General features: G+C 33.0%; 1 protein-coding gene and 1 long non-coding RNA gene across 2 annotated transcripts; both read left to right on the top strand.

The window, feature by feature from the left end:
- Positions 1 to 261: 261 nt before the first annotated feature.
- LOC128205796 (receptor-type tyrosine-protein phosphatase kappa-like) lies at positions 262 to 4,045 on the top strand. Its single transcript, XM_052907759.1, has 6 exons — positions 262 to 395; positions 578 to 712; positions 924 to 1,052; positions 1,293 to 1,450; positions 2,049 to 2,184; positions 2,365 to 4,045. The coding sequence occupies exons 2-6, from the start codon at positions 656 to 658 to the stop codon at positions 2,455 to 2,457; spliced, it is 573 nt and encodes a 190-aa protein (XP_052763719.1). The 5' UTR covers positions 262 to 395; positions 578 to 655; the 3' UTR covers positions 2,458 to 4,045.
- Positions 4,046 to 9,633: 5,588 nt separating this feature from the next.
- On the top strand, positions 9,634 to 11,109 carry LOC128205802 (uncharacterized). Its single transcript, XR_008256329.1, has 4 exons — positions 9,634 to 9,728; positions 9,835 to 9,917; positions 10,200 to 10,283; positions 10,934 to 11,109. It is a non-coding gene; the product is annotated as an uncharacterized LOC128205802 (long non-coding RNA).
- The last annotated feature ends 4,250 nt before the right edge of the window (positions 11,110 to 15,359 follow it).

Genomic DNA, 15,359 nt, shown 5'->3' with positions numbered 1-15,359 from the left:
CAATGTCAAATGAGGAAATGAGAGCAGTGGAAAGACACAAGGCAGAGACTAAAGCGTATGGACCCCATGCAGACATCCCAGGTTTGACACAATGTATATTTGGATAGCATGTGTCATAGTCTATAAACATTGTGCGTGTACACGCAAGCAAGCCCATTTACACATTTTTACATTTATATGACTCCTAGGAATACACTGAGGCTTTGTTGCATGTTCTAATATCAAACATAGCTCAATCGAAGGTTTCATACCCGACTCAAAAGAAGATAAAAACATTGAAAAACGTTTTCATATTTACATTTCATATTACTCATTCAGGAGATAAGAACAAGCCACGATTATATCTCATCCTAAAGCCTGTCGCATCTGATTACATCAATGCTGTTTACATCGACGTATGTATTAAACTTCCCAAGACAATCATTACGGAAATCTTTTTTTTTTGCATTAAGCTTACGTTTTGTTAGTGATCATTGCCTTATCATATCCATACGGAAATGAATTATTTGTATATTTGTCAAGAAAAACAGACGCATATGCTTATAACTGACTGGTAATGAAACTTATGTAAATGCAGAGTTTCACTGCGAAGGACCGTTACCTTGTTTGCCAAACTCCCTTGAATGAAACTGTGTCTGATTTCGTCACGCTTGTGATGCAAGAACAATGTTCATGTATCGTCAGCTTTGAAAGTGAAATGGAAAAACATAGGGTAAGCAGATATTGGAATATAATGTTCATGTGTGTTTACTTCTAAATATTTTAATCGGCGTGATAAACTGTCAATGAGTCATCAATCATTGTTCTTTGATAAATATTTGTCTAATAATTTGAAATGAGCAATTTATGAAATTTTCGACAAACTTGAATGATAATTTTAATTGCTAACATACTGTGCAATTTATATTTATTTCATATTTAAGAACATGGGATTGTACTACCCAGCTGACAATCAGGAACTTGGTGATATTAAAGTCAAGAGTCACAAAGTTGAAGGCAAGGATTACTACCAGAAAAGAACGCTGACAATTACACAAGTCACTGCAAACGGGGTAGGCTTCATGTTATAGTCACACTTGAAATTGCTTAGAAGAAAATATTAGCTTTCATTATTTCTCAATAGCCAAAGCAGAACAAACAAAATCGTAAGATTGTGTGATATATATATTGCTAATAGCGCGATAGGAAAATGTGTCTTTCGCTATTTTGCTACGCGTATGTAAATTTTATGATTAACATACTAGAATCTGATACGTTTAGTTAGTAATTCATTTTACTTTTTGGTCTTTTAGCATTCAGATGTGCGCACAATACCCAATCTACAATTTACAGACTGGGATAAAAAGCACAACGTTCCAAGATCTACACAGAATGTCCTGGCCTTCATTAAAGATGTTGATGAGGCGGCGAAGGCGTCACGACATGATGGACCGATACTCGTCCATTGCTTGTGAGAGATATGCCTTTTAGTGTGACATTTTCCAGTGCATTGACACATAAGGCTATCATCAATCAATCAGTGTATTGTTGAAAACCTATGTTAGCATGATTAAATGTAAACATTATAGATCTGAGAGTAGGTTCGAAGTTAAATAATGCAATTTCGTTTAATTTTATGCTTTCCACTGGTTTACAGATATTTATCATTAAATAAAATTGATATTTTTATGTTCAAACACTGAAACAAACAATTATCCTCTATCATCAAACCAATTGCAAACGTGATATTAAGTTATTCCAACGAGTGTATGCTGTTAAAGGAATAGGACCCACATATGAGCTTGTGAGCTGATACCTCCATTAACATCTTTAATGTTTAATTGGTATGCATGGTTAACTATCCAGTTGTGATATAATTTGAAAGCTTTGATCTTGCAGATTCCTAAAAGATGAAATAATTACCGAAAGTATATCAGTCCTTCAGTGGGATTATTGTTTGTTTAAACATTGTTCCCCCACTATTTCTTGATTTGTGTATTCCTTTCCATGCCGAATGGGTTCAATCAGCTGGTAAGTTACATGTAACAACCTTTATTAAATTCCAACAGAGATGGCGCAAGCAAGAGTGGTCTATTCTGTGTGGTATCACTCCTTCTACAGAGAGTTGCTGTGAACCAGGAAGTTAGCGTAGTGAATGTTGTGAGAAAAGTAAGAACAAGGAGGAGGCTTGCTATTCCGAACAAGGTACATAGTTTTAGAAAGTTACAATACCTTTCATAGTACTTACGATCGATTTTTTTACGCAATTATGTTATATCAGAAAGGTACATGCCAAATTAAGAGAACCTATTAGTGCGTTCGTACTGTATGTCTTAACTTTAATAAATGCTACCGAAAGAGTTAATTGTAAATTATTCCTTTCAGGAACAGTTTCACTTCTGCCATGAGTGCGTGCTTGGAAATATCAACACGCGTGAGGGCAACACTTACTATAACACTTGTGGAGGACTTGTATGAGGTCAAAACTAGTACATGCACTGTCAAGACCTCTCGAAGACATCATCTTAAGGACACGAGACATGCATTTGTACTTGGAAAAACTTAATACCATACTATGAACATCAATGGCGTCTACAACAGCTTAAAAATATATACTTTACTTAAACCTTAACGACAGTGACGGGTAAAATAACAGGTGCCTGTATGGATGTTATGACCTTTGAGCTTGTAATTCGTAAGCTATCAGTGTCATACTACAGAAAACTGTGCTCACATTATGCATTATCCTGTTAAAATGAATAGACCAATCTGTACTTGTACTTGTCCTAGTTTGTTTAAGTTAAGAGTATTTACGTAAGTGTAGCAACCTTTGTATGTTTAACGCTTTTCATGGTCGTGAACGATGAGGAAATACGATACTTGGATGAAAGCGCACCCAAAACAAGAAATTCTTCGGATCAAGAACGTGTACAAGTTTGTGTTCAATTCCACTTGTAGCATAAAATATGTATCGTATTTAATTATGGTAGTTTACTGTATGAACTCACTAGCATATAACATTGCTTTAAATATATATCGACATCTATGTAAGATTGGATAATGTTGAGAAAAGCCATATATACCTGTATTGTTATGATGAATGTGAGTTTCTAAATACCATTCGAGTACTAGTATTCACACATTTATATCTTATTTAAAACAATGTCAGAAAGCATGCGTCAACAACTTACATATTTCTTCGTTGTCTTTGAACGCTTGCATTAACTTTCATGGTATATTACTGTTTAAGTATTTTATTTAGTATAATAGCCCTTTATTATTGGCAATTTTTGTACATAGATAAACCTTCTTTTAAATTATAAAGTTTCCTTACAGAGTGTAAACACGTTAATCACTACTCTGGTTTATTTTTAGTTAGCAAAAACTGAAACAATACAAACATTCGGTGTTTTAGATAAAGCGTTAGATGCTGTACTATTTAACTGTTACTGCTGTTATGGAAAAAAATCAGGCTAAAGTAAATTAAATGTTGGAAATGTTAGTAAAGATTAATAAAAACTACAATATTTTGGGTTTTATAAACTGTAGCTTTTTATGTATAAAGGATAAATGAATCATGAATCATACCCAGATTGTTTTACAATTGCTCTTTTTACTAGGATAATACATAACGTGTTAGTATATAAAAAGATAAGCTTTCGGCAATAAGAATGTAGAATAAGTACTTTGGCCAAGCTATTGTGTAGAACTGATATGCCAATAACGAGCGAGGAAACATCATGCGCCAAAATTGTTGTTATATCTGGTAAGCAATTCAGTAAGAATTGTTAAGAATGCAGGCAAATCCTTCGAAATATTAGCCGGAAAGTATTTACTTTCAATTGAATGTTTTTCTACCTTCATTTGCATTAATTTGTCCTTCTTTATTAGCAGCATCACGTTCTTATAAACGCACTTAACTTGATTCCATTAGCTCCTCCAAACGTTTTTTCTGCAAAAGGTGTTAAAACTTTGATTCATGAAAACATACTTTCAATGGAATTTAGCAGAAATTTGTAGTGTTTAATTTTAAAATGGTTCGCGATTTGTACAAGTCTTAGTTCAAGACGTGTACAAGACTGTTTGTCCTGATAATAAGAAATGTTTAATGCATATTTCTATATCAGACATGAATAGTTTTAAATGTTTTATATTCCTTGTACATTTATGTGAAATCATTAAAAACACATTTCCTTTTCTGTCTTTTTCTGTGTTCGGTTTTATTTTTTGTTTTAAAGTCAATCTAATAACTGCATTGAGTCCAATATATGTCCATTTTCACTGTATATAGTCCAATATTTGCCCAATTCTGTAGTTATATAGAGTCGAAATTAATAGCTGTATAGAACCCAACTTATGAGAGACGTATGTAAAGTGTCAATGTCTTAGTTGTATAAAGTCTAACATCTTTCCAATTTGTAACTGCAAAAAAAGTCCAAAGAATGTCATATTGTACATCTGTATGAGTTGAATTCATAGCTGTATATATATATAGTCGAATGTCTGTCCAGTTTTTAACTGTAAAGAGTCATATGTCTGTCAAAAATACTGCACAGAATCCAATCCCTATATAATGTGGTCCAGAGAGAAAAATAGTTGGACGAGCCACAGTTCCATCATTTAATCAACTGTAAACTATCTGCATGCATATAATGGCGATTCGGTGGTCTAGTGGTAACAGACTTGACTGTCAATCCAGGGGTAGCAGGTTTGATTCCCTGTCGCACCACTAACACATACTAATCGTCTTCCGGGAGGGGAGTTAAATGGGCTTCCGAATGACTGGTTCACGTTATAGAACCAGGGTAGCTCTGACATATATCCATTTGGAAGTTAGATGATTAAGATGATAGTTGTAAAGCTTTATTTAAAAGACTGTGGCGAAAATAAGACTAATTTGGGCGAAAAAAAACAGTATTTTGAGCATAAACTATTAAAAGTATTATTTTAATTAATCGAGTTTTATTTTTGATGTTCGAAAAGAGTTTAGTTGAAATGGATAGAACCAAAAAATGGAGTTGGGGGGGGGGGGGGCAGCAATAATACATACAATTAAACACTCAGTATTTTCCGTACAAAGTTTGCCCTGTGGCGTTGGCGAAAAAAAAAAAGATTACCGGAATTTGCGCCCAAATCAGATTAATGGTAGAAGAAATGTTATCATTGTTCGTTTAGAAAAGTGAGAAAGCACATGCTATTTTGCCATTACTTATTGCGTGGATCACTAACATATATTTATATGCGTTCAACATTTCAATACAAATGATTTCGACACCAACCACGACCTTCAAGTCATTGTATCATTGTATCTAAGTAATAAAAAAGTGACATTAATTTATTGTTTATATTGAGTATTTTAAATATATAAACTACATACGAAATGAAACTGAGAACTCTATAATTTGATTATTGATATCGATAAAATAAAACCTGGCGAAAATAAGTATTTTGGCGAAAATAAGATTTCGGAAATAAGTAAGATGAATGGCGAAAACATAATGTTTTGCAAACATATAAGGAAACACATAACCATGGAGAAGCGCTTAATGTTTTCAAATTCAATTATTGTAGTATGTATCATTCTTCAAGACTTATTATAACCTGATACTCTGTAGTTAAAGTACATACATAAGTTCAACCGAACATGACTTGCATATCCAACGTAATAAAATCCGTTTCACAAATGCAGCAACTATCTTAAATAAAAGTCTGGATAGACAATCATTATGGACTTAAAACCGCAACCGACAACAATTTTCTGACTTGACTGTGTATTAAAATGATTTATTGAAAAAAAACGTTCGTAGAGCAATACTTTCAAAACTCGGTGAACAACTAATCATTCTTATGATATTAAACAAAATAATATTTATATCGTAATCAGTTTTTGCTTATTTTTGCTCAAACATAGTCCTGTATTCGCCAAATAATAATTTATATTTCTTAGAACTGATTTACTATCATCTAAATATCACCTTGATTTATCAACATGTTTTAATTACCAAGAAATCAATTTCATAAAAACAAATAATTCTTATCTTATTTTCGCAAAAATTAACTTTATTTTAGTTTGTTTAGTCAAAAATTTTATCTCGCGAAAATAACCATATTTTTGGGGATCGGTACAAAACGCAGCGATTCAGGCAGACTGTGTTATGCCGACTAAGTTTTAGGGTATAAAACACAGCGGCTCAGCCAATACAGATGTATAGGGAAAACGCAACCTTTTTAAAAAATACATAGTAACTGCTTAAAAAGGGAAATTATGCAGTAAATTTCTTTACATCAAACATTATAAATAATATTGGTAGAAACAACATACTGAGAAATGTGTATTGCCAATTAAGTAAGTTTAATTTCGGAGTTACAAGATAGAAACTTAGCGATATAGTTGTTTTACACTTGTTATAATTTGCATGCGTTACACACAAATACGTTGTCTGTAATTTGAAAAAATGTTCGATATCTTGTTTAAGAAACATTGTAGTATTTATCAAAATTAGTTCAATATGAATTTTGGTATAATTGTATGTCAACTGTACGAGAGACAATTATTTTTGTTCGGTATTTGGTGTATATATACAGTTTACAACATGAGAACCAACAACGTAACTTATGATTTTGCATCTATGTTTTGAGGTGATATTTTATAAAAAAGGAAATTAATACCTTACTTGGCATATTTTTTATGTATAAATTAATTCTTCCGAAGTATATAAACACTTCGCTTGCAAAGTTTTCACGGATGTTCCGATATGAACAGTTGCATTTCGTTTCTTCTTCTTTTTAGTAAATCTATATGTTTCTGTTAACGTGTTCCTTTTGTTGCGTCAATTCTGATTTACATTAAAGAGTAATAACTCTGATACAGATTATACAGATAATAATATCAATTGTATTATAGTAAAGTTATATGTGATTATCTTATATCTTCTAGAATTCCTTAAAGCCTTACATTATATTGTATTGAATATAAACCTCAATATTTTCATGTTGGACATGAATTTGAGCTGAGCGTGAGTTTCAATCAAACGTGAGTATCCGTTTGTCATGAACTAAACGAGGGACAGGCGCTAATCTCTTACACGCGTCCGTTGTATAATGACAGTCACAAATGTGTATTGGCATAAACCTGTTATAAACAGTTTCATGACAAATTATTGAACAGTAGACGAAAATTGAATAGAATGATAAAACATTTGGGAGGGTGTTTTACAAATAAAATATTATTTAAAAGTTCTAAGCGACGTTATCATTATATATTACACCTCAACTTACATTCCTGAAATTTTAACAATTCTTGGATAATAAATGCACTATTGGTATAAATATAAGTAATGAATTGCGTGGTTGATGTCGTTATCGGGGATATGAACGCAATGGGGCTGGTCAAAGAACGCGTAGAGTCCTTCGGACTCCTCACACTTGTGAAATTTATTAAATGGGTCAATATATCTCTCCTGCGGCGAAAGTTATGTTATAAAATGATTTTATAACAGTGAGAAATGCTCATTTTAAAAAACAAATCTCAATAGAAATTGTTATTTAAAAAAGACTTTCTTTATTTTGCCCTGAACAATCGAATTTGAGCTTGAAAAAAAGGCTAATTATACTCTTAATCAAAATCTGAAAGTTATTGCTTTTCTACGTACTGCTACCGAACTTGCTGATCATAAGTATTTAAGAGAGGTGCGGCCAAACTGAGTCGGGTATTTTTAAGCGGATGAAGATCAATCTATTTTCCACCACACTATTTCCCGTGTATGTTTGATTAAGCCCCTTTGCAAATGTTTGACAATCATACGCTTTAAGTAGTGTCCATGCAAGATCAGAGTAAACTCACACGATATATTTTAATAAAATATATTTTTTTTTAAAAAACGCACCTTTGATTTAATGAATTATCTTCTCGTGAACTGGGTATACTCATTTTCAGTTTTGCAAGGAACAAACACTCGTCGGGTTTGGCCAATGTTTACTCTCAACTGATATCTCCAACCGCTTTACCGGGGACCTACAAATACGATACATATGATTTTTTTTTCGGATGTTTTATCTAAAAATAAATCTATTTAATTTATGTTTACTCAGTAGTATATACTTATATAATTGTTATTTCACTTTTGTTTAAATATTGTTTAATAACTGCTTTATTTTGAGTAGGATACAAGCACATACTTGTAACAAGAGATAGCAGTAAATCATCAAGTGTAACATTGTTAGAATAGTAAACTTCTGATCATGGTAGCGATATGTGACTTTGAATGGTACAAATTATAGAAATACTGTTATATAGCTGAAATATTTGAAAATAATGTATTACCTAGGGCTGCAATGTACGCAAGTCTTGTAAAACGGAAACAAAAAAGTTAATTGAGATAAGTCAAATGCATCTCTGCCTTTATACTTCATCGCCTTTTATACGATAAAACTCTGAACACGTATATCTGAGATATTAATGACTTTATTGAGAATACTATTTTAATATTATTTGAAAGATTCAAAGTTATGTTCTGTTGGAAAGTAAAGTTGTATATGCGTTATCTACGAAACACAAAACTGCATTCACTTGTATAATTGACGCTAGCAGTGATGTCACTATGTTACTATCATTTATAGACAACCAAATAATTGCCGAATATCATGAAAATAATCAGGAAAATGATTCAACTCATTTCTTAATCTCCAATTATCATTGTCAGTTGGCATAGCGTCTGTTGTATTTGTTTTTACTATATAGGCTTTGTTATACATTAACCGCCGTTTAATGCTCGTTTCATATAAAGTATTGAATGTTTTGCAAAACAGCATCCATCATGGAAGGCATGAACATTTTTATACACAAAAGAGTTGACAAACAATTTGAGTATAAGCATATCTTCTTCTTTGCCTCAGTGCCATTATATAAATTTCATTCAATTTTCCTGAACACTGGAAACACTGTTTTGTATTTCAATAATCTTAGTATTAAGTATGCATTCTCTGTCTAAATTATGTTGCTTTTCTGACATGGTATGTCATACTTCTACTTGCAAAACACTTATTAACGCGTACACGTCTACCATTAGGATTTCGGCAATTAAAAAGACGCAATTTTGAATACTATTTCGGCTTTATAAAATATATACTTTTATATGTTTTTTTTATTACATTTACAAAGCAAAAACACTAATTTTAACCCGAAGTATGATAAGTTGCCTTGCAGTACAGTACCATTCATTTGATAATATTTAGACACTGAACCAAGCAAGAAGGATTGTTCTGATTGACTGAAAATAAAATAAACGACAAGTTGTTAATTGTACACTGGATATTTATAGCATTTTGTAATATTTATTATTATACTATATACATCACATGATATACATCAACTGATGCTGATGCTTCGTAAACCCAATGATCAACGTAACGAATGTTTATGCTAGTTAAGTTTTTTTTTTGTTATTGCAAACATATAAAATATTTTTTTCGCGTATGGTTCTTAAAATGCCTCTTAAAGGAAATGCAATTACTCTTAATATAAACTGGTAAGATAAGATCTCGACGCTGCTTATGTCAAATTTGACACATTCCAACTATGTGTGAGATCTGCATGTTCATATAAAATGATGCCTTAATATACGGAAGCCAACGGAAGACAATATTACGAAGAAGAAGAAATCAGAGGTCGGAGCAGCTGTTGGTGGGTTGATTGCTGTGGTTCTGGTTGCTGTCGCCGTTCTTTCCGTTATCATCATTCTCAAACGAAGGTATGTTTTACATCGAGACGATAGTGTATTTATGTATTATCGTTCCGAATGGTATAACACAGAATAACGCACGAGAATATATCAATATGTGTATTATTTTTTTAAGAAACCACTTGCAAAGGACACAACATACCATCGAAGAAAGCGATACACCTCAACCAGTTGTGTACGCTTTAGTGCAGGAAAATAGTAATGATTGTTTTATCATGATCTTTTGTCAATTCCTGCTAATCAATGCAATTCCTGCATTGCCATATATTGGTTTTACCATCATTATAAAACATTTTATAAACGATGATATAATGTTATTTAATTTTGCCGATTGCATTTACAAGTATGTCAACCAAAATGACAAATAAAGAGCTAACAAGTCAAGTAAATATAAACAATATATATTTGACAAAGAAACTAAACTAAAATAATTATGTTTACATACGTATTTAACGTTGATCGTCTTTTTTTCATCCCAAGGACATACGTTTGTAAATAGTCAGCAAAGCGAGTCCGGGAATGGAAATCAGACACAACAACTTAGCACTAAGTTAACAGAAAATGGTATTTTATTTTATCATTTTACGTAATATTAGCATGTCTTTGTGTTTTGATCATATTTTTGTTACATGCATGTGCCAGTGTCTTTAAAAACCTACACCAATGCCTAAACTACAAGACATATCACTCATTAGTTCATATATGAATATTTAAGGAAACAATATTAAAAAAAAACTTGTTAGAAACAGTAAGTGTAAAGTAACACACTGCGAAATTTGGCTGATGAGCTCTGAAATGTAATTCTGAACTTTGAGCGGTTTTTGCGTCATAATTTATAAATCACGACCAGTACTTCTACGATCAAAGAGTTATAAAAAGAAAGACAAATGCCTTATCATTTTTAGAAACAATAAGAATGATGTTTCAGTTTTGAAAAAAAGGGTATTGAAAGGAACAATGATTTTGGAATAAAAGAAACCTATTTACTATGACGGTTGCCACAAAATCATGTGTAAGGTATAGGGAAAGCTCTATTTAGATCTGTTGGAAAAAATGCTATAACCAAATTCAAATTTAACTGTATTTCGACCATAACAGGAATTGTATTTAAAAAAAATGCATTCTTATAATGAGATATCATTATTCATTTTTTTCCAGAAATTGGCTCATATGTCCATTATGTTTTACATAATAAGTTCAATTCTAATTTATAGGTAACAGCTTATACGAAGAAATAGTCATCAATGATGCAAACAACGAACGTGGTATTGCAAAAAACGATTCAGGACACGGAGTATATACAGAAACACAACAAGTTGAACTGGTAATGGAAGAGGAAATTGAAGATGATTGTCTTGAATAGGAATACTAATTATCATGTAGTTCAGCAAATGTTCAAATAACTAGTTTTTATTTAATTTCTGTTTGCTTTCTAATATATGTGTAATGGATTAAATGTTTGGTTGTGTAATAATATGGCCAGATTAAAAATGATGTTAATACATTGTTGTCTTTTAACTTTAAAAAAAAATATCATAATAAAAATCACTTACAGCAATCAAAAACAATCACAATAAATTGCCTTATTGATCTGATGATCTGTTCAAATTTTTAACATTACTTTCAACAAACTGTCTACATATATCATTTCAATAGTATTAAAAAACATCACTTGACCCTTTATTTAGTTATATGGTCATTGTAAAGTAAACTCAATAGTGTTTTGGTTACAAGAAACTTTAACACAGTGTTGTAATAACCAAATCTGGAATAAACAGAGTCCATCCTGACCGGAGGAATAAATGTCACAGGAAAGATTTCTTCATTATTTGAAATGTTTAATACCCTATGCAAACAGGAATCACCCACTATTCACCAAAAATGTTTGACAATTAGCTGCAAATGAAAGCCGGATTTGTCAAGAATCACCAGGATTTTCTAAACTCCAAGACCGTGATAGTGAGAGCTAGGCTTAGAAAAAACTGCAATAGAGGTACAACCGTTCTTTTAACATATAATGTAGGAAGATGAAGATGAAGGTCACATTCCTTTGACAAAAATCTATATTTAACTTTTTTTTATTTCAGGCGTATGATAAATATCATGCATACATAGAAGCAAATACATGCGTTTTCAAATATTTGAATTACAATAATTTTTTTTTATAAATTATGCATTTGATCGTAACAAGTTGCCACGATGACCAGAAGTCTAACTTATCTTATGCTACAATATAGTTTTAACTGCAAACACTTGTTTCAAAGTAGATGAGTGTGTATTTGTGCTGCTAAAATTGCTAAATGGTGCAATGGTTATACTTAGTACGCATTTATCAGTCTATAATGGTAGAAGATCTGGCTAGAAAGAGTCGAGAAATATTATCATGGCGACAATAGTTATATGAAAAACTTCAGACAAGCTCAGTAGCCGAAAGTTTAAACATAAATCACATTTAATGGCACAGGGTAAAGACATAGAACACAAAAACAAACAATAACAAACAATGAACATGGCACAACACAACCAAAATCCACAAACAAGACAGTTCATATATACTTTATAAACAAAACTATTGTGTGTGTATCAATGATTGTTAGGTACCGTCTAAGAACGGTCAGTAAAATGTAACTTTAGTGGGGGTTAAACTAACTTGTGTGCACAACCTCACTCTTATACCAGCAATCCTAAATAAAGTAAAAACCTAAATGGTAAATATTATCAAAGTGCGCATTTACTTGAGGAAACTTCAAAAAAACTTTTAAAGAAAAGATACGGTTATTGTTTGAAACTATAAAATTACCACACAGTCTGCCTTAGCAAATAAAAGGTTTAAAACTGTGTGATCATAGAGTTTCATAATGATTTATACTTGTTACGTATTTTGCAATGAATTAGTCTTCCTGTTTCACTAAATTGCGGTAAGCTGTAGTTTTGCTGACATGAGCATAATAGTTTTCAAAAACAATTCATACTTCGGTATTGTGATATACTTTGATTAGCATCAAATGTTAAAGGCTATCGCTTCAAACCGTATTATTTTCCTGTTGGGGTTCAACATGAAACTCGCTTACATTGCTACATTGGGTAAGAGACAGACATCAGGAAGTATTTGTACATTGTATTCATTTCATTTAAATATGACCGAATTATCCCTGCAAAACTTGCATTCACCCGAATGATTAAATATGTGAGCTCAATGTAACAGAAACATGACTAAAACATATGAAATATAACAATGAAAGCTACCAATGGGGATAAATACAGGAGAGGTTGAGAAACACGACGAGAACTTGTTCGTGTACGTGTAGTAATAGTTATCATAGTTCGTGTTTGCTAAGTGCACAGCTACATGTATATCTCTTGATCAATCTGTTCAACATCATTAACAAAGCTGTGTTCACCATTTATTTCAGTTACTAAAATACATAACATCTGGGCAACTATCATAAGGCTACGCGTTTGATTTTTTTTTATGTTTTTTATTTATGTCGTGCGCACTACTTAATTATCTCGTGCGCACGTCTTAGTAACTCGTTCGCACGACATAATATCTCGTGTGCATGACTTAGTATATCGTGCGCACGAGCCAATTGAAATGCACTTTACATAAGATAATAAGTGGCACCAAAATCATGTTGTGTTGTCAGCATTGATATCACCAATTAAGATATTTGGCATGATGCAATAAACATATATACGGTAAAATAATTACACAACTTGATTAATGTGCGACTGTCCGGCGGATCAAATGAAAGGGGTAGTAACGATAGAAGAGGTATTGATAACTAATCGGCACATAAATAGAGGGAGTCCTGTTAATTCAGGATCACACCTCGAATATTGTGTAAATATCCTACTGTAGCACTAGATTTCGCATCACTGTTAAATAATATCACTGGCCTTGAAAAAAATACAATGTAAAAGCTCTATGTTTGATTTCAAATCATAATATGTATACGTCATCCACACGCCTAAATGAGCAAACCGGCCACCACCACCACCACCATTACACGTCAGAAGCTAATATTTATTTTAGTATACGTTTTGGAAACTTTAAGATAGATTTTTAAAGGTGTTAGCTTTAAGCGGTATGAAGAAAAGTTAGAATTGTTTGTGGGACTGAAAATTGTGATATATAGCGTTTGTTGGATAAATATAGGACTTAGTATTGAACAAACGGTGAGCGAGTGACTTGTTCCTTAATTTTCGATGAAAGTTTGTTATATACGGGGTAGGAAATGTGTTCTTATTGCATTTGACAGAATTTCATTTGTCTGGGTGAAAACCCCAAATGAATCAAGCGCGAAGTTGATAAACAAGGACACATAGCATATCTAGCATACCAGAACTATTATACCTATTGTATTTGCTCATCGTTAATTGATCACCTTGCCAATATCCCTTCAAAGACCTTTTCGTCACGCATGAACATACCGCTATTCAAAGAACCGCTACATCGTTGGACATAGCGGTATATCATGGGAAACGACGTTTCACAGTGGCGAGCAACAATTGGAACATTTTCACAACCAATCAAAAAGAGAAATACCGTTAGAGTGATTAAATTATCACATGGACATGTGTCGTTATGCATAAGAATAGTACTTTTCCTGTTACTTTCTGCCCAGTGCATTGAAATGAACCCCGGCCCCGGCCCAGATCTCCGAAATGCCCGACAGCGTACTGGTGTACGCGGTGGCCGCCTCTCATCAGTAGCATCAGCCAACAACACCCCAACTGTCAGTGACTCCGAAAGCAGTCAACTCGCATTGTCACAAGATATTATCGCCGAGCTGACGCAGACTTCCCATGGACAGGCGTCCATCTCCTCCTGGTTGAATCCTCGGCCTCAGCGGTAGGCGTCGGAGGAGGAGTGTGACCCTCGGCTACAGGTACGGACCACAGACCGGCTATTAGCGTTGGACAAATTGACATGACGTCGGTTCTTCTGGACATCCGATCCGAACTTCGACAGATGAAAAAAACGGTTTGACGGGTTAGAAAAATCGGTAAATGAAATCAAACTGAAAACGCGGAAATGGAAATTAAACAAGAAAATGCAAATTTGTCAAGTACTGTAAATTCGCTAACACGGGAACTTACGTCCGTATATGAATTATCTAAAAGTTATTGTAGAAATGACAAATTTGAAACATATATTCGCAGAAATAACCTTAAATTTCATGGCCTACACCAAACTGAAAATGAAATTGGAACTAAAGTGAAAAATTATATAACAAATACACTTGGTATCGACGGTGGTTTCGGATTGTTGCAAGATTTTATTCCAAACGGTGACTTGGAGTTCGTATTCGGAGACAGTGATTATCCGTCTGATAACTTTGCTATTCCTAAAGGTAATAAAGACACAATAGTGAATACATTTTGGACATCGCTGGTTGATTTGTGCTGCACACATAACTTCATACAATGAACGGACGTCTGTTTCACGATAATAACGGAGAATTCGCATGGTCCGCGAACAATGGGCGAAGCGTTGTAGACTATATACATGCATCGACGTCACTGTTCGCTCACGTTTCTAACTTTACAGTTGGCTGCGAATCGTTCTCAGACCATTTTCCATTAATCTGTACCATAAAGTGGCCCCATAAAGACACTCAAAAGTAAAACATAGAG

Source organism: Mya arenaria, chromosome 10 (genome assembly GCF_026914265.1).
Source record: "Mya arenaria isolate MELC-2E11 chromosome 10, ASM2691426v1".
Lineage (NCBI taxonomy): Eukaryota > Metazoa > Mollusca > Bivalvia > Myida > Myidae > Mya > Mya arenaria.
Note: the sequence above shows the minus strand (reverse complement) of the source record. Positions and strands in the feature narration are given on the sequence as shown.